At 35.4% G+C, this 21,672-nt stretch overlaps 1 protein-coding gene across 7 annotated transcripts in view; it reads left to right on the forward strand.

Annotated features, from left to right (window-relative positions):
• Positions 1-21,672, forward strand: part of LOC136025976 (uncharacterized) — a 391,881-nt gene that overhangs the window by 184,084 nt on the left and 186,125 nt on the right. For all 7 annotated transcript variants that reach the window (XM_065702101.1, XM_065702103.1, XM_065702104.1 and 4 more), the window contains one exon: positions 1,020-1,108. In XM_065702101.1, coding sequence (XP_065558173.1) covers positions 1,020-1,108 — 89 coding nt within the window. The remainder of the gene's footprint in view (positions 1-1,019; positions 1,109-21,672) is intronic.

Genomic DNA, 21,672 nt, shown 5'->3' on the forward strand with positions numbered 1-21,672 from the left:
AAAATAATCTCACACGGTTGTAGAAAATAGCTTACCTGTATTCTTCCAAAGGTCACTTGACAAAACACACATATTTATCAAGTCTGAAAAAAACAGACTCCCAAAGCGGGATCTTAATGTAGACTAAAAAACAAAACACCAGTTCTGTGGAAGGGGTGGTCATGAGAACTTCCAAGAGGGCTTATCTAAATAGCAATTAGAAGCTTCTTGACGGCGACCCTTTCAGTTGAATTTTTTAATTTCATTCTTCGTTTGTTATTGACTCTAGACTTTATTGACCCTGACTTTTGTCTATGCTTTTGTCGTTTATATACGTAAAGCGTTTGACCGTGTAAATAGAGTCAAGCTGCTTGGTATTCACAAGAATCGGGATGTATCCTCACTTTACTTACAACACCTTTAGTTTGGTTTATAAAAAAACCGTTTTATCGTTGGTCGATGATCTGAGATAACTCCATCTTTTTCTTTATAAATCTATGATTGCTAGGGACGTATATTTTCTGTTCTTCTATTTTTAGTTTCTTGTCAAACAGTTTTGGCTGTCACTTGTCAAGCAAGTGAGTCACTGAAAGTTTATTACTGAAAGTCTATCAAAAGGAATTCTAATAACAATTAATTCCTTAAAACTTGTTTTTATTCTGATTCTAAACACATATAAGCAATAAGTTTAATGTTACAAATCAAAAGCTACACTCTGGGAAAATTTGCCTGATTGTCCAGAGAGGGGAAACATTCCTTAAAGGTCAAGCAATCTTAATTTAACACATTTAGATTAAATTTGACGCATTTAATTAATTTAATTTAATTTAACACACATTAGATTTAACATATCAGAGAACCCTATTATAGAGGTTTCAAGCTCTTATCCACGAAATTTGGAATTTTGCATTAATTTTCCCCAGAGAAAAGATCAAGGACGGGTGATTATATGTTGCTGTCTTTTTCCCAGGGGCGATTGTATAGAGCCAATAGTCTCAGAATTCGTTTACACATAGCTTTTACCTATTTTCTCTTTCAAGGACAGCGCCAAACTTTACATGAGACATCACAAAGTCCCTAGAGACATGCAGAGACGGGTACAGAGATGGTATGATTACTCCTGGTCAAGGTAAAAGATTTCCATTCTAAACCCTCAGAGAAAGCCGTTATAGGTGGTGTATTAATGTATGTGTTTACCATCCATGCTAGTCATTACTATGCTGTGATTTGGATTTGGTTAACTGCTGCATTTTTCTGACTAACTCTAGGGGAATTTTAATTCTTTTAGGATGGATTACTTTATCATTTTTTTTCCTGTTGTAGAGAAGAGCCGAAAAATTTTAGAGCAGCGAGCCTTCGGGTAGTCGCCATTTATAAGATATTGCTTCTGCTTTTACGGTGAATACGTATGTATTTTGAACCTTAGACTAGTAGTGTTCCCCTTGTCATCCGCTAATTGTTGTGCATGGTTGATAGCCAGTAAACATCTTTTTCCAAAAGCTCTAAATTAAATCAGTTGATCGTGAAGAGCAAAATGGAATAATAAAGACCAGAATAGTCGTGATTTTTGAGGCTTGATGCGTCATATATGCCGGCCTTATGATCGTGCTGCAGCTACTATTGACGTCTTAGCAACATCTGCAAGACGCAAAATCTTGCCGACGCAAAAACTGTAAGACGCAAAATTTTGCCTAGATTCTAAACGGCGATTATACTTTTTAATTGTCCCTTTTCTATGGCACTTTTGCCTCAACTTCTGATCGTATAGACCTTTAGAATTTCACAACTTTAAAGGAAATTTAAGAACAAGAAATTAAGAGTTTTTAAAAAAGAAGACGTTTCAAGACATTTCAAGACGTTTTTAAAGACATTTTTTCTCAAGACGTTTTTCAAGAAATATCAATACATTTCAGGAAATTTTTTACGACATTTTTCTTCAAGAGGTGTTTTCAAGATTTCTTTGGTTCTTACGTAATAGGGAATATTTACCTGTGTTAAGGATGACGTATTCTAGCGTGACTTGTTTCTTCAGGCCTCGTTTCTTCTCCCCACTTGTAATTGAGGAGGGCAAACACGAGGGGTGCAACATAATGACAATAGAAACGTGGGTGTTAAGTAATACTTTAAGAGATTGTTTCTTCAGGATTTTAGTTTTCTATCAAGTCGCATATTTCTTTAGACTTTTTTTTCTTTGAGATTTCATTTACTTCAATATTTTCTCCTCGGGAAAGCTTTTTATAAGCTTTTTGTCCACTTTAGGAATCGAAAGAGATTTTCCCTCAACGGAATGGGGCACTAGATAGCTGGACAAAGAAAGCATCCCTGATATTTTTATTTGGAGAATACTTTCTAATGAAAAGTTTTGAAAATTTATGGATCGCGTATTTCCTATGTCTGGAACAATTTACATGTGCGGGAGAAAATCAATTATTGGAAATTAGTCATACTTGACGCGCAACTACTTTTTACAATGTTATTAATGTTCTAACATTACCTAGATAGATTCAGTTAGATTTTGAATCAGTAAGATTGTACACAGCAATAGCTTTAGACATTTCATTGCTTAAATGATTAGGTATTGAAGATTCATCGTGGAACAAGACACAAACTTTTTATTGTACACACAAGTTTTACTAATAAAAAAACATTATAAAATCATGAAATCACAGAAAATGTAGTTAAAACTCAACAAACATGAAGAAACATATAAGAAATAAAATATAAGCAAAAAAGCATTAATTAAAGAAATGCAGGAAACCTAACAAAAAATTTTAGAGTGACGGGGGTTGTTATTAGAAGTAAGTTCAAGCCATATTAAGAGATATTTCTGTGAGGTTTAAATGAACTTTTCTAGTTTCTATTGCTCCATTAGACGCGACTGCATGCTACATTGTATAAATTTAAATCTTGGTGCTAGCAAAATCACGTTTTGAATGACCCTTAAGTGTTACGCTTTATGCAGCAGAAGTCTCAGTGCTTACAAAAGTAATAATAATAAAAAATGTCAACTTCTCAATACGTTTTTTAATTGTAAATGAAACACGCAAACGAAAAACAAAGATACATTTTTTGTATTTGGCTATTTCATAGAGGTTTTAATGAAAATGCCACACTTCTTTGAGCCAAGCCTATGCATATTTACGCCCCCGTGACAAAGTGTAACTGGTCCGTGACATCCTCGTGATACAAATTATTATTCCTAAGGCATATTTTTATATTTTCATCATAGAAATCATGCTTTAAATCCTTCGGTTCTTGTTTTTTCAAGCGGCCCCTACACAATACACCGTGTCATTTCACGCCATCGTGGCAATAAATGGCTGGCCCGTGACATCCCTATGTTACATATTATCACTCCTGTAACTTTCTCAGACATTTTCTTGATAAGAATTATGCTTTAAAACCATTGATTCATGTTTTAGTAATCCACCCCAACGTGATCCATCCACGGCAATTTACACCACAATGACAAACTATACATGGTGCACGGCACCCTTTGGCGACTTTATAATTCTTAAGGCATTTCCAGATATTATCCTGATATAAAACATGCTTTAAAATCGTCGGTGCGTGTTTTCTTAAGCCAGCCCCCTCTCCCTATGATAAAACATGTCATCCTACGCCACCAAGCCACAATGTGACTGGCCCTCTGGCACCCTTCCTCATTTCAGAGGCATTTTCTAAATATTACTTTTAATAAAGTGATATCCGATCCCCCCCCCACTTGTGACCCTCGGTTAAAATGGTTCCTTCTCTGATTCTGTTGACTTCCACTGTGGTTCAACCGATCTCAGTTTCAGCTATGCCTGCTCTAAGCCTAGTTCCTAATCAAGCTCCGGTTGTGTCAGTTCTGGATTCCCCACTTCTGCTCCCAGATTCCACAGTTCCAATTCCATCAATTCCTCTCCAAGTTCTACCGACTCCAAGAATTTTTATGCAGCTGCCTCTGTGGTAATCTGTGACCAGCAAATGGCCCCCTTGTGGCGCACACTATTACACGTAAGACATTTTTAGCCATTTTCCTGTAAAAAAAAAATATCCGTTTACACTAGAATTGTTCCTTTTAAACTTAAAGGAAAATTTCCAATAGCATTTCCTCTGGTTACTCGTGGCAGTTGTCACTATCGTGGCACAATGCACCCGCCCGATAGCATCCTCTGACCTGCAATATCACCCATAAGGCATTTTCAACCCTTTTCCCGCAAAATAGGCTGATAAAACTAAAATTGACCATTTTTTTTCCATCTGCAGGAACTTGCAATTTAATCGTTAGATTGTGATGTTCCTTGGCATTTCACACCCCTTTCTCCTCATTTCCAGTTATTTTGTAAGAAATTCCCCTTTATACTTAAAAGAACTTGGAATTTAAAACATTTTCTTTAATATTCCTTTTCCTTATTCCCACAACTTGTAGAAATCCAGAACAACTCTTAGAAATCAATACCAATACATAGTCATCCAGTAGGGACGGGTTTTGGCGACGGCCATAGGGGGTTTACTATTGGAGCATGGAGCTACTAGTCCCTCAAGATGTTACTAGATGCACCTTGGAGTCCCTAAAATTTTTTCCTGGCCCTTGTAGGTTTTAAGCATTACAACCAAATATAACATTTACACAAGTAAACAATTACGTAATATGCACCATCGTCTTGAAAAACTTTAAAAAAGTGCCGGCACTGGGATTCGAAGAAGGTAATTGCCTGTAAAGTCATCGGGCCTACACTACAAACATAACAACTAAGTCGGGAGTTGGTGTAAAAGGGATGTAATCCTAAGCTGAGGACTGACACGGTTAGCATGAGAAGTACTGGTCAAAGTCACGCAAGTATATTCAATGTGAGAACCGTTGAACGGAGAACCAAATTCAGTACAGTAGATCTTCGAAAGCCGCAAAGACCCCAAACCACTGCCAACATCTGTTAAGATGGATGCATCTTGTACGTTGTCTGAGCCAGAAGCATGCGAAGATCTTAATTATGAATGCTTTGAAGACCATATCTGGCCCTTACCCCTTTTAGCAACTGCCCCTCCCAACCACCATCATTTTTGCTTTAAGGTAAGTGTGGTTTGGACTGAAATCATTCAAGAATTGAAGTAAGAAATGAGGTGAAGACTTATTCAGGGGTGACTCTAGCATCCTATTCAGCCTGTGTCATTGGAGGTGCACAGTAGATATATAGCCCTTTCAATACCACAAACTACTGCCAAGTTTTAATTAAATGTTTAGTAGGTGTTTTTTCCACACTGCTTGAAACTTAAACGGCAATTCTATTGATCCCGTAGGATATTAGAAGAATGATTTGTAGAGGCTACTATAAACCTTTCTAACACCTTCAAATTTGCTTTTGGTCTAGCCAGTTGAATTTTCCAGTTCAATGATTCCAGTTTCAGTAAAATATCCAGTTCAATGGTTTGAAAGGGTGATTTAAATAATGTTGCTATTATGCCTAATAAGTTAAAGCATTTTCAAACTTATCGAATTTTTTCCGAAAACTGCTTGCTAACGTTTTCTCACAGGGAGAATAAGCAAAAAATGTTGAACCACACTTCGATCCTCTTGATTTACGCTGCCCTGCAAGATGTACAATCTTGCTCAACTTGAACGGAAAGAGCTCCATATTCTTCCTTTGAGAACAGGATAACAAACTATTTTTGCAATTTTCTCAGAAACGTAAAAATGTCATGTATGACCTTTGGCGTGACAGCAAGAATTAAACAGTTTCAATTACTGGCTGGTTAAACTTGTTGAGCTATAATTTGGTTTGGAAAGAGTATTTGTCCAACTTTATCTTAAAGAAAGGAGGACTTAAGAAGGTCACAGTTCACTCATGTCAGGAATAATTTCTGTTCGTAATAGGCTTTAATTTATTTGTCTATTTTCATTGAAAAACCTGCTGGCAAACCACCCCAGGTTACGACTGACATTTTTTTCATTTTCGGCTAAAATGTTCTTTCTTATTCAAAAGCTGACTGTTTCGAGAACGGGTGAATGAAGCAGAGTACGTCCAGGGCTGTCAGATATGTCACTAAACTGTAATTTTGTTAATTCAGAGATTCACAAGGGAAGAAAACCGTTTCCGATGTATTTGTTTTATTGTTGCTAAGCACATTTGGAACTTATTTCTAAGGTTGTCTAATTTCACAGAAATAATAAGTATAAAACAGAAGAAAAAGTGTTTGCGAGTAGGATATTCTCCTAAGTAATACTCCGCAAATCTGTTTTTACTTAGTTTTCATCTCCTGATAAAGTTACTTTCCGGTAAAGCTAGAAATCTTTTTCTAACTTTAGAGGGAGGGTGTTTTTTAATGTGTTCTTTAAATTATCTTCTATGATTTTATTCTCTGGTCGAATTGATAATTATATTTTATTGATACCGGGTGCCTTGAGCTAGGCATTCTACTTGCGTTACTTCTTAAAGCATACTATTTTTAAAATATTTTGCGCAAATAGAATTTGATGATGTTACTCGTGCCAGTTGAATATTACATAAAAAAAACTAGTTTTTCTAACTGAAAGTAAGGAGCGACATTAAAACTTAAAACGAACAGAAATTACTCCGTATATGAAATGGGTTGTCCCCTCCGCAATCCCTCGCTCTTTATGCTAAAGCTTTTAATTGTCTTAAAAAGCAGAATTGTGGTAAAGAGTCAAACTTTAGCGTAAAGAGCGAAGGATTGCGGAGGGGACAACCCATTTCATATACGGAGTAATTTCTGTTCATTTTAAGTTTTAATACCTCGCTCTTTATGCTAAAGTATTTTTAGAACCCCTAATATGTGTAATAATCTCTGTTTGTTTTAAGTTTCAATGGTACTCCTTACTTTCAATTGGAAGAATTTTTCCATGTTTATTTTTTCATTTTTTTTATAGTAATTTTAGAAAATCCTGCGCCCTTTTCATTGAATTTCTGTTCCCCCATGACATATTTCTCCAAGGAAAGATCTTCCCACGTAGCCCCCTCCCCTCAACTCCACCCCCAAAACCAAAAAAAAATTCCCTGAAAATGACTGTACATTTCCCAATAACCATTATTATATGTAAACACTGGTCGAAGTTTGTAACTTGCAGCCCCTCCCCCAGGGACTGTGGGGGAGTAAGTCATTCCCAAAGGCATAGTTATTATTGTTTTTGACTATGCGGAACAAAATGGCTATCTCAAAATTTTGATCTGTTGACTTTGGAGAAAAAATGAGCGTGGGAGGGGGCCTAGGTGCCCTCCAATTTTTTTGGTCACTTAAACAGGGTACTAGAACTTTTCATTTCCGTTAGAATGAGCCCTCTTGCAATATTATACGACCACTTGGTCGATACGATGACCCCTTGGAAAAAAAAAAAAAATAAACAAATAAACACGCGCCCGTGATTCTTCTGGTGTCTTCTGGCAAAAAATACGAAATTCCACATTTTTGTAGATAGGAGCTTGAAAATTTTGCTATAGGGTGCTCTGATACGCTGAAGATTTTGTGACTTTTAGGGGGTGTTTTCCCCTATATTCTAAAATAAGGCAAATTTCCTCAGGCTCGTAACTTTTGATGACAAAGACCAACTTTGATGAAACTTATATATTTAAAATCAGCATGAAAATCCGGTTCTTTTGATGTATATTTTAGCATCAAAATTCCGTTATTTAGAGTTTCGTTTACTATTGAGCCGGGTCACTCCTTACCACAGTTCGTTACCACGAACTGTTTGATAAATTTTGCTTTGTTTGCTACTAACATCATGATGATTTGCTTTTTTGGATTATGCCTAAATTAAACACAAAGTTTTACATCGAAAGTAAAGAATGAATTCAAACAAGTATAAATTACCTTTAACAAACAGAATATAACCTAAATCATCAGAATTGAAATGAAACGTGAACCCAACCTTGAAAGTAATTAAATAAAAAAAACTAGTTTTTTTAACTGAAAGTAAGGAGCGACATTAAAACTTAAAACGAACAGAAATTATTCCGTATATGAAATGGGTTGTCCCCTCCGCAGTCCCTCGCTCTTTAAGCTAAAGTTTGACTTTTTGCCACAATTCTACTTTTAAAATAACTAAAAACTTTAGCGTAAAGAGCGTGGGACTGCGGAGGGGACAACCCATTTCATGTACGGAGTAATTCCTGTTCGTTTTAAGTTTTAATGTCGCTCCTTACTTTCAGTTAAAAAAATTGGTTTTTTTTATTTAATTTCTGAACGTTTTTGAATTAATGCATGTTTGATTTTGGCTCTCCGCACATAAATTATTGAAATGAAATTAGTATATTAATTTTTTTTTGGCTAAATTGCTTTCTCTTAGTTTTGATCAGACGGTTTTGAGAAATAAGGGGTGGGGAAGGAGGCCTAGCTGCCCTCCAATTTTTCGGTTACTTAAAAAGGCTACTAGAACTTTTAATATTCAACAAACGTTTTTATTAGTAAAAAATATACGTAACTTAAGAATTAACTGACGTAACAAACTTTTATATTCTTATATTTTTATTATGTGTACGAGGGGGTTTGTACCCTCGTTAATACCTCGCTCTTTACACTAAATCGTAAGTTTTGTTCCAATTCTTTAAGAATGACCCCTGAATCAAATAGGCCGTAGAATAAATAGTTGAAATCACTAAAAATATTTTAGCATAAAGAGCGAGGTATTTATCTCCTCCTAAATACCTCGCTCTTTATGCTAAAGTATTTTTAGAACCCTTCATATGCGTAATAATCTCTGTTTGTTTTAAATTTCAATGCTATTCCTTGCTTTCATTTGAAAAAACGTTTTCATGTTTATTTTTTCATTGTTTTTTTTTTTATAGTAATGCTAGAAAATCCTGCGCCCTTTTCATTGAATTTTTTTCCCCCATGGCATATTTCTCCAAGGAAAGATCCTCCCACATAGCCCCCTCCCTCAACCCTACCCCCAAAACCAAAAAAATCCTCCTGAAAACGTCTGTACACTTCCCAATAACCATTATTATATGTAAACACTGGTTGAAGTTTGTAACTTGCAACCCCTCCCCCAGGGACTGTGGGGGAGTAAGTCATCCCCAAAAACATATTTATTAATATTTTCGACTATGCCAAACAAAATGGCTATCTCAAAATTTTGATCCGTTGACTTTGGGAAAAAAATGAGCGTGGGAGGGGGCCTAGATGCCCTCCATTTTTTTTGGTCACTTAAAAAGGGCACTAGAACTTTTCATTTCTGTTAGAATGAGCCCTCTTGCGACATTTTAGGACCACTTGGTCGATACGATGACCCCTGGGGAAAAAAAACAAACAAACAAACAAATAAACACGCACCCGTGATTTGTCTTTTGGCAAAAAATGCAAAATTCCACATTTTTGTAGATAGGAGCTTGAAACGTCTACAGTAGGGTTCTCTGATACGTTGAATCTGATGGTGTCATTTTCGTTAAGATCCTACGACTTTTAGGGGGTGTTTCCCCCTATTTTCCTAAATAAGGCAAATTCTCTCAGGCTCGTAACTTTTGATGGCTAAGACTAAACTTGAATGAAACATATATATTTAAAATCAGCATTAAAATGCAATTCTTTTGATGTAGCTATTTATATCAAAATTCAATTTTTTAGAGTTTTGGTTACTATTGAGCCGGATCGCTCCTTACTACAGTTCGTTACCACGAACTGTTTGATTACCACGAACTGTTTGACACAGATTACCACAAATAAAACCGTTGAATCGCCCCTCGAACTCCCTATGAAGCAAGATTGTCGTTTGCAATTCTTGAACGCTCTTCCGCCATAAGAACTAAAAAACCTATGTCTAACTCTACGTTAAGCGAGGTGTAACGTTTTCACCTGTATTCTATTTAGATATACCTATGAAGTTTCTTCTTTACAAAGTAATGATGCAGAAAAATCAGATACATCAGCACTACCCAAACTAAAATATGATTTTCCTGGGGTCTCAAAAGGGGGGGGGACAAAACCTCAGGCTCTGGGTTTTCGACCATGATAATTTCTATAGTAAACTTTTCATTTCGATCCTGCGGCTTTCGAGGGGCTTCAAGCTACTTTTGAAAATTCCCGCAAATTTGTTTTTGAAATAAAGTTTTATTGCGAAATAAACCATAATAATATTTATCATACCGGACTGAGCTTTAAACAAAAAAGTTCCAGCCAGACATTTCCTGTAAATGTGTTTTTAAGTTTTGGATACTATGGGTCGTTATTTGCTCTTTACTAGGTTGCCTCTAATGCAGCTAACACGATCAAGCTGAAACTCTTTAAGAAAGGTAGGGGCTCAAATGGACGTCAAGTTCTAAATTGGTTCTCCTAAAACGTTTAAGTCAAAGAAGCAAAAATAAAGGAAGTTCACTTTCTTATGACAAGTCCAAAATTATTTGCTACATCACAGCATAGCAATTGGAACAAAACACGAATTTCTGTAAGTCGTATTAATTATACAAAGCCCATTCTTTTAAGGTTCTTCAATTTTTAAATTTCTATATATTTTATATTGGATAGGTGCCCCCTAGATTTACCCTCTGGGTTCAAGAAAGTATATTTTATTTGCTGTATTTTCATTTAAGAATTCACTCTTTTGGCATTTTTTTCAAACAATGAAACTACCACCACCCCCCCTTCCCCTCCCCGGATTTTGAAAAAAACACATTCTGCTTTTTATCTAGATATTATGAGGATTAATTTTCAAAAATTAGTTAGATACGAGCATTATTATTTAATGAGTACATTAACGAGTAATACCTTAGAATGTACCTGTGCTCACCAGTCACTCAGAAAAAAGGGAGACATCGATATTACCCAAGCTAAAATATTATTTTCTCGGATTTTTAAAATGGGGCGCAGAAAACATCCATATAAAGGTCACCGTGCTGATTCTAATAGTGCCCTTTTTCGTTTTGGTCTTGATACTATTTTGAGGGAAATCAAGCTATTTTCGCTTTAGTTCTAATAATTGTTTTCACAATAAAATTTACTATTAGGATGAGCCGAAGTGAGTTACTATTCCTGATTCATAATTAAACAGCAGATTTTTCTCACTGAGCACTTTTCTTTACGTTGTTTTGAAAATGTGGGCTACTATGGGGCTGCGGTTCGTTTTTTACTAGGGTTTCTTTAGAACTAGAGTGTCATAATTGCCGCAAACTTAAGATACGAGAGTTCTTGCACGCTCCAGAAATACGCCCATCGGCTCGACATTTGTAGCACCTTGGAGGAAGAAATTAAACTTCTGAAACCCGGATTTTCTAGAAACCAATCGCTTATAGATTTGTAATCGCATTCATTAGATCAGTTTTGACTCGAACTGTGATTTTAACGAACGGAAATCACCAATTTTCTTAGCAATAGTGCCTTCAGGAATTAGGGTTCGTATATCATCTTCTAGAAAATCAACCGGAATACCTCTAATGATTCCTAAGTAGGCACTACTTTTATCTTGGCCTCACGTTCGGGCTACTGCTCGTGAGTACCTGTAGTACAGCTTCTGCATCGGCATTTTGAGATATGACAACACGCCAGTTTAATTTATTTGGCTTTAGCTCGAAAATTTTATCACAAGTATTCCCACAAACATTTTCAAGAAATTCATTTCAGGTACCGGGCTTGTCTAGGTCATGGAGAGGATTTTTCACCATAACTGCATGCGATGGATTTTCAGGCTCACATATAGTAGGGGCCAGGGAGGGCATATCCGAATTTTCAGGATTCGTAAAGGCATCTAACTTGTTGTAGATCTGGGTCATTTGTCTAGTAAAAACGGGGGACCCTTTGCCATGAACATAGGGGACCTCTGCAGATTCGACAAACATCGGAATATTAATACTTTTTTTATTTCATTCATCAAAGACTCCTCAAAGACTTGTGCTGATTCTAGCTGCTTCCCATAGGATCGTTTTTGTATCACTAACATCATTTTTTTTTTAATCAGTTGTCTTTTAAGCAATTCCAGCACTCTGATTTCCTGCTTTGACTGATCTTCTCATGAAGTTCAAGATCGCATTCCAAGCTAACTTTCCAAACATTTCAAAACCTACCCCGAGGGGAGTAACAAAGTAATCTAATATACAGGTCAAATAATATAATCCAAGATCAAAGTGAATTATTTTCAAGTCTCGTCCGATTATAAAATTACTTCAATAAAATGCCATGGGCAATTACAATTGTCTTACTGTATTAAGAGTCTTACTCACTTTATAAATATGTATATATATATATATATATATATATATATATATATACATATATATATATATATATATATATATATATATATATATATATATATATATATATATATATATATTTATATATATATATATATATATATATATATATATATATATATATATATATATATATATATATATATATATATATATATATATATATATATATATATATATATATATATATATATATATATATATATATATATATATATATATATATATATTTCTACGTAAAACTTGCGAATATACAACATTCTTGGCTGTCCCATTGTCTGTGCATATAAATAAATTGTCAGGTTTACCGACTCTTGAACATGCAACATTTAATTGTCCATGGGAAAAACATTCTGTATTCAGATCTATACCTCATTATTCTAATGATTGCCCTAGAGCTTTGTTGATGGTGATTGCTAATCGAACATTCCCTGTGTCCCCGTCGTCATTTATATATCCCCCTGTGCCCACCGGCGTCCCCGTTGTTGTTGTTTCCCAGTGTCCCGGTCGTCATTTGTACTCCGGTGCTTTGTTGATGGGGATTGCTAATCGAACATTCCCTGTGTCCCGGTCGTCATTTAAATATTCCCCCTGTGCCCCCCGGCATCCACGTTGTAGTTGTTTCCCTTTGTCCCGGTCGTCATTTGTGTCCCGGTGTCCCAGTCTATAATTTCTCTTTGAGTGTCCTGGTCGTCATTTATATTCCCTGTGTCCCGGTCGCTTTCTCTTTGAGTGTCCCGGTCGTCATTTATATTCCCTATGTCCCGGTGTCCCGGTCGTCATTTGTGTCCCGATGTCCCGGTCTGTAATTTCGTCAGTCGACAAACATGACGTCAATCGACACACAAACATGACGTCACTCAACACACACACACACACACACACACACCACACACACACACACACACACACACGTAGACAACTTATTTATATATATATATATATATATATATATATATATATATATATATATATATATATATATATATATATATATATATATATATATATATATTCTAAGTTCGGATTCTAATTTTTTATTTTTATGATGGCAGTTCCCATTATTCGAAATCAGCTCATTTGCTCCTTATAGGATTTCCCCATTCACTTAGAAAATGGAAGGCTTTAATATTTTATTGGCTGGAATGAGGAACAAATGCTATTTTACGAAGCTTAAAAAAGACCTGTGTTAAATGTTGTTTTCCTTCCTTCATTTATAGTTCTTCAAATAATTGATGTAAGTCTTGAAAATAAGGACTTCAGTTAATCTTTAGACTCTAAGTAATAGGTCTGCATGTTTCATCCTCAGGACTGAATTTAACAAGAGAAAAGGAGGGATATCATATAATGCCTAATAATATTAAAATGAAACTGGTAACCAAGCAGGACGGTTTCCCCGGTGAAGTTGTTCGTTTTGCATCCCCGAAAACAGAGACCGCAAGAAGCACAGAGCAGCCACTCTTGACGAAAAGTTAATACAATTAAAAATAATTTTCTCCACCTTTATAGAATACGTTTTCATATGGAGCGATCTATTATAGCATATTTAAGTTAGAGTTTTCAGTGATATAGCTTTTTATAACCTTAATAAATGGCGAATCTAATGAAGGAGCCTCCCCTCCTTGGGTTGGCCATAGTTCCATTTTATACAGTTTTTTGCTTACACTTAGCATTTTAGCATTCTCATGCACTTGAGCCAGGGATATGTGTGCAAACGACCTGTTTAGATCTACTGGGTTCAAAATATCAAAAACTAGTGGTTAACTTTGACAACTAGATAGGTTTGACGTGATAAGAGCGCATAACTTACCAGACAGTTGGCAACCGTAGCTGAATATACGTCTTAACCAAATTCTTATTTGACTAATATATAGTAATCCTGATCCCTTTGGTTTTCACATTAAAGATTGTGTTTACAACATTGCACACATTCCATATCAGTGGCAAGATTTCTTCAACTGTCATTTCAGTGTGAAAATGTGTTCAAAAATTTCTATTGATACTGACGCCCTATGATACCGAAAATATTTCCAGAACAAGGCTGAATCGTTTTGGCATTCTCCTTGTTATATTCCAATAAATGACAAAAATAGGAAAAGGTTATCAGAGCTAGCTGTGTGGGGTTTATGCAAGCACCTAACAATACGTAATATATTTCAAAATTTTTTTCGCCATCAATCTGAATTAACTGACAATCGACAGGATAATTTCCATTATTTATAAGTGTGGGATCCTAAAACTAGCTGTGGGAGAGGGGGAAGTTGGATAATCTTTAAAACAGGTTGGTCCTATCCTATGTCTAAATCTTGAATAGTCTTCTTTTGCACTGTTTTCCTTTATTACTCACCAATCTCGTTACAGTCTATGAATCAGCGACAGAAATGTGTTTTGGTTGTGAATGTTGGTTTCCTTGAAATTAGCTAGTTGCTTGTTATATCTATCTCCCTATATCTTGTCTTGCTGTTATCTCTCAGTATTAATGCCGTAATTTTACCGAATGTTTTAGCTTAGAGTGTAGTTGAAAGGATTTTAGATAGACAAAAACAAAACACAATAGCGCAAATATTTAATCAAAACAGATTTTTAAATTGAATAAAGTTTGATAGTTAAACTGATTTAGAAGATTTTTGGAATCTTCCAGTGAGTGTACTGGTGATATGTGCTCTTTATTAACATGAGTTATTCTGGTATGCTCTTCTTCCTGGTTATCCAAGTAAGTTTTTGTTTATTTATAAAGCTACACAATTTCTGATGTCCCTGATTCACCATATCTGTGATTCCACTATCCGTACAGTGAGAAGCTTAAAATGACGCTGTTCCAAACCAATATTTTGTCTGTTTTCAGTTTCTCTTACAGAATTTACTAAGATAACTGAAGAACAGGAGAAATGCCTTTGAGAATAATTGCCTGTGCCGGGTCTTAAAGCTCAGCTGTAAAGACCATGTCAGCAAATATGAAATCTTTATTACTGGCCAACTAGACATTGCCTGAGCTGTCAGACAAGACAGATCAAGATACTACCATAGGATTCCAAATATAATCCTCCATCGGCAGAAGGGAGGCATCTTTCACCTGGGAAGACCAAAGAATACGCTGTGTAGGACGTACAAACCCAATAGAAGAGCCTTACAGGCAACTGTTGTTCCTGAGTATGGGGAAAACTATGCAGAGGCTCGACAGAGCAAAAATTGGACGGTAGTAATTGACGCCCAGTGTGCCTCTGGAGGTACGGGGTTGACTAAGGTTAAAATTATGGTCCTGATTCATACTTTGGTTGATTATACGGGAAATTCGAGCAGATTCCTTGATCAAATATATATCCAATATCCCAAGACAAATTTTGGTAGTCTTCCCAATTTATTGGATTCTGTGATCTCGTGCCATTTCTTAAGCCAAATTCCGCAAAATATTCTTTAGTAGAATCCAGTGGGTTTTCTGATTGCTTGGCCAAGCTAGATTTCATTAGTGAAATTTCTAGCAAAGTTTTGGACAGTTCCTCTAGTGAAGGTCAAACCGACTCATTAACATAAATTCCTTTTTATAATTCCTGTCAGAGTCTATACCCGTGAGAGGGGGAGCCCTTTCTTCAGTAAAGACTCGACGAAAGATGCATGAAGCTAGACACAAAGTTTTTTTATTTAGTTTGTATACCCTTCAACTTTCTTTGAAAGTTTAGTTTAATACTTTGCAATTTAAAATGTTTTATTTTATTTATTTATTTTATTCAACACAAGAGAAAGCCATAGACTTTCCGCAATACAAATACAAGAAAAGACAGCTCAATAGCAACACTGCAAAACACAAAACGAAAAATATTCTTTAGTAAAAACAAATACAACTAACTAACTTATAGTAAATACAATTAAATTTACTTATAGTAAATACATTATAATTATAGTAAATTAAAGTATAATTAAAGTAAATTAAAGTATAATTAATTAAAGTATAATTAATTAAATTAAAGTATAATTTTAAATATAAATAAAAATTTATTTTTATTTAATTTTAATTTTTTTATATTTATATTTATTTTTATATTTTAATTTTTTTATATTTAATTTTCTTATATTTATTTAATTTTAAATTAAATAAAGTATAATTTTAAAGTATAATATTAAAGTAATTAAATTAAAGTATAATTAAAGTATAATTAATTAAAGTATAATTAATTAAAGTATAATTAAAGTATAATTAAAGTAAATTAAAGTTATAATTAATTATAGTATAATTAAAGTAATTTAATTATAGTGAATAAATGTAAGTAAATACAACTAACTTATATTACAGAAACTGTCTTTTCATAGAACTCAATTTCAGCGAGAGCACTCTTAAATGTTTGCACCATTTGTGCAGAAACTACGGTATCAGGTAAACTATGTAAATAGAATCAATCAACTGATTCTAATTAGATTTAATATTTTTAGTTTTTCAAGAGATATAACAAAGACACCATTTCGAAAGCTTTGAAAGCACTGTCTTTTCATTTAGCTTAAAATTCCCCTCAATATTCTTTGAAGTTTAAACTCAATGAGTTCTCCTGGTACTCCTGAGATATTATACAACTGACCTTTTGACTGCTTTGATACACATACTGTCTTTTCGTTTATTTCAATATTCCCTTCAATATTCCTTGAAGTTTGAATTTAATGAACTTTTTTAGCCGCTCCTGAGACATTGTACAAATGTCCTTTTGACAACCTGAATGCACTTAGAGGGTTTTTATTAGTTTGAAATCCCCCTCCACATACCCTGAAAGTTTCAACGTAACATTTTCCAGCTGTTCTCGGTACATTATAGGAACACCCTTTTGACAAACTACGTGCAAATAGTGTCATTGGATTTAATTTACTCCCCCCCCCCATAACACCTACTGAACATATGCCTTAGTACCCATAGAGTTTTTGGAGACCCCAGATCATAATTTCCTCACTTTCCCCAAATTAAGTCTTATATATAAGCTATGGTCAACTCGCATGTTTTCCAGCCCTTGCATCGGGGGCTGTGGATGTTTTGTCATCCGTGGGGTCATAGCTACTAGAATTTTCTATTATTTTGTGCAACTATTGCCTACCTCATTTTGCAACTCTCTTTTGACCATTTACGAATATCTTACCACATTTTGCGACTACAACTATTTTCCCTTACTCAAAATTTTGATAAAACGCCTTTGGGGTGTTAAAAAAAATAGGCATATAACTAAAACAGGTGTGGGACGGAAGCTTGTCGCCCTCCAATCTCACTTGAATCTTTATAAAAAGGTAGGAAAGCTTTTGATCTCTGTCCTATGTAAATGTCCTATTTAAATAAAAAAAACTAGATTTTTTAACTGAAAGTAAGGAGCGACATTAAAACTTAAAACGAACAGAAATTACTCCGTGTATGAAAGGGGCTGTTGCCTTCTCACCGTCCAGCTCTATACGCTAAAGTTTGACTCTTTCTCTCGCTTCTACTTTATTAAACAGTAAAATATTTTAGCGTAAAGAGCAGGGAGTTGAGAAGGGAACAGCCCCTTTCATACAAGGAGTAATTGTGTTGCGAGAGCAACACTTTGGTTTTGTCCCTTTTTTTTGTTTTTTTTTTCCTATGCCGCCGATGTCGGCTTATTCCTGGAAACTGGTAGAGGTCTAACCTGTGCGGTTTTTACGGAAAGTGTGAACCTAAGGCTGGGTTGATGAACATGGCATTACATTTTGGAAACCTCCGCAGAACTCTTGCCTGGGGCCAAAAAGGATGGTTTTTGCTTGTCCACGAGCCAGGGCCTATGGTGTGCGAAGTAAAGTGGAGTTATGTAGCCTATGTCAGAGAGGAGTATATGAAGTTGTGCAGCCAAGCTTTCGTTTTATCAAACCATGTTTCTGCTTTCGAGTGGAAAGCTCCGTTCAAGCAGGCAAGCAGGCAAGCACCACTTTCAAATTGAAGATGGACTAAAATTTATATGTGTTAAATATTTGCGGCACTTACCCGGCCCCACAGCCAATATATCTTCTTTGAGTGATAAATAGAAAAATTTACAGAAGCAAAAAAGCGATATTTTCCCACGGGTCCGAAAGTGCTGCCGTGATTTTGTCTGGGTTTATCATTTATTTTTTTGGACTTGGGATTGAGGTGGAGAAATGTTATCAGATGTACCTCTTAAACTTTAAAAGTTCTGTCATAGCTAAAGAAATTGCACCGCCGGTACGGACTGTAAAGTCTAATGCCGTATCCTTTACCTTTTTACCTTTTTTACCTTTCTAAGTGGTGAGGTTAGAAAGTTGGCCTACGGCAAAAAATCAACTTTTGTACTAAGACAGATAGAATTTTTCTTCGACGGCAATCCATAGCTCTTGATGAGGTGATCAAAGTGTATATCATCCATTTTTCGGTACGAAAATTCCTTCATGAGATATACTAGTTTGAAAGTTTCAAGGGGTTGACAACTTCAGTAGTAGGGTACACACTGAAACCAAAAATAAGCCGGTACCAATTGTGAGACATGTAGGGGACTTGTAAGGAAAGATCAGCTGTTAGCTCATAATCATCTTCGGCAGTGAGGGGTTTGCAAATTTTTCTACTTGGTATACCTATTATTTGTCTCCAGTGTATTTGATGGTAAGACCGAGTTGGTTCCAGTGGTAAGACACGTAGAGGACTTGTAAGTAATAATCATCAGTTAGGCTACAATCGTCTTTAGTGAAGAGGGGTTTGTAACTCTTGCTAGTTGCTGTAGCCTGGCCATAATCACTGTAACTTAGAATTAAGTGTTTACGCAACGGGTACAAACGATAACGTAAAACAACGAGGCAGATTCGTAATAATTAATAGAGTGTCATCTATGGTATTTTTATCCAGAAAAGTTACGGATAGCTTTACAATACCAACTAGATTATATAAGATATTGTTCCGAGTCTTGATCCGTCACGATGTCTGTGATTGAAAAGGAAAAAGTTCAACTGGCTGCCAAGTCAATTTAGTCCCTTCTTTCGATATTCTTCTATTATTGTTGTTTTTTCAACGCTGAGGAATAGCCTTTGATCATGTGACTATTGATCGCGTTCCTCTTTGAACATAACCTTTTAAAAGATTCGATAGGCTGACAACTTCAGCGTTTAACCGATAGCAAAGAAACAGAACCAAAGTGTTGCTCTCGCAACACTTTATTCGGCGAAGCCGGACAAAGGTTGCCGCAACACTTCACGTTGCTCAGGCAACGTAGGTCTAGTTTCTGTTCGTTTTAAGTTTTAATGTCGCTCCTTACTTTCAGTTAAAAAAAATATTTTTTTTTATTTAATGTCAGAACGTTTTTGAATTAATGCAAGTTTAATTTTGGCTCTCCGCACATAAATTATTATAATGAAATTTGCATATTAATTCCTTTTTTGGCTAAATGGCTTTTTCTTAGTTTTGATCAGACAATTTCGAGAAATAAGGGGTGGGGAAGGAGGCCTAGTTGCCCTCCAATTTTTCGGTTACTTAAAAAGGCAACTAGAACTTTTAAAGAACGTTTTTATTAGTAAAAAAACATACGTAACTTAAGAATTAACTTACGTTACAAACTTCCATATTCTTTTATTTTTATTATGTATATGAGGGGGTCTGTCCCCTCGTTAATACCTCGCTCTTTACACTAAAGCTTAAGTTTTGTCCCAATTCTTTAAGAATGACCCCTGAATCAGAAAGGCCGTAGAATAAATAGTTGAAATTACTAAAGATACTTTAGCATAAAGAGCGAGGTATTTAGGAGGCCAAGAACCCCTTGTATGCGCAATAACCTCTTTTCGTTTTAAGTTTTGATGTTACTCCTTACTTTTAATTGAAAAAACTTTTTTATGTTTATTTTTCATTGTTTTTTTTATAGTAATGCTAGAAAATCCTTCGCCTTTTTTATTGAATTTCTCTTCCCCCACGATATATTCCTCCAAGGAAAGATCCTCCCACATAGCCCCCTCTCCTCAGCCCCTTCCTAACCGAAAAAATCCCCCTGAAAACGTTTGTACACTTCCTAATAACCAGTACTATATGCAAACAATGGTCAAAGTTTGTAACTTTCAGCCCCTCCCCTGAGGACTTTGGGGGAGTAAGTCATCCCCAAAGACATAGTTAGTATGGTTTTTGACTAAGTTGAACAAAATGGCTATCTAAAAATTTTGATCCGTTGACTTTGGGTAAAAAATGAGCGTGGGAGGGGGGCTAGATGCCCTCCAATTTTTTTGGTCACTTAAAAAGGGCACTAGAACTTTTTATTTCCGTTATAATGAGCCCTCTTGCGACATTCTAGGACCACGTGTCGATACGATGACCCCTGGAAAAAACGCGCACCCGTGATCTGTCTTCTGGCAAAAAATACGAAGTTCCACATTTGTGTAGATAGGAGCTTACAATTTTCGCAATAGGGTTCTCTAATACTCTGAATTCGATGGTGTGATTTTCGTTAAGATTCTATGACTTTTAAGGGGTTTTTCCTCTATTTTCCAAAATAAGGCAAATTTTCTCAGGCTCGTAACTTTTGATGACAAAGACAAATTTGATGAAACATATATATTTAAAATCAGCATGAATATCTGATTTTTTTTATGTATCTTTTACTATCAAAATCCTGTTTTTTAGAGTTTCGTTTACTATTGAGCCGGGTCGCTCCTTACTACAGTTCGTTACCACAAACTGTTTGATCAACTGCTTTGCATGACTACTTCTTCATATGAATGATTTGGAGGATGAGAAAGAGTTGCAATAGATAAGATAATAGAGAAGATAGTACGAAGAAGATAAGGGAGAAGTACGCCTGTCCTCTTCCTACTTTCTTTTGAATGCTAATATCAGAACAATAATGAAAATTATATCAATCCGTAAAGCGGTACCAGAAGCTCTAGCAAGAAGCCTACCCTCTCGTCAACTATTAATTTTAGGTTTGCATTATCCTAGAGCACTAGCTTCTCTGGTAACGTTACTCTTGTATATCCATCATTAAAATAATTGAATCCTTTTGACACTCTAATAAAACTTAATCTCTTCCTTGTATGACAATGCACGCATACGTTTCCAATGATCCCCCTCCTATTAATAAAGGGTATAATTTCTGACAAAAATTACGCATTGAAATTGAAGATGCATGAGAGCCGCATAGGCGTTATCTACAAAATGTGAACTTTCACATATTCCCTAAGAAGTAAGTGATTATTTGAATGATTACGGAGTATTCCGTATATGAGGTGACTGTTCCCTTGTCAACTTCCCGACTTTATCCTAAAGTTTAGATGTTTGTCATATTTTGTGAGAACGACTGCATAAATAATAATAATAATAATTTATTTGTTACCCGCTTGTTTTGACAATTTAAGCCGAGTAAAAACGTTAAGGAAAGAAAAACAGAATAACACAAACAAAACAATCAATACAGTGTAATCGAAGGGTGGTAAGGACCCAAGTGTTGACAGGCCTCAGCACCTAATCTAGCATAGAGTTTTTTATAAACAAAACTAGTATCAGTGGCACAAAACATTCTAATAATCTTCTGATTTCTATAAGAAAGCG

This window comes from Artemia franciscana, chromosome 4, assembly GCF_032884065.1.
Source record: "Artemia franciscana chromosome 4, ASM3288406v1, whole genome shotgun sequence".
NCBI classification, from domain to species: domain Eukaryota; kingdom Metazoa; phylum Arthropoda; class Branchiopoda; order Anostraca; family Artemiidae; genus Artemia; species Artemia franciscana.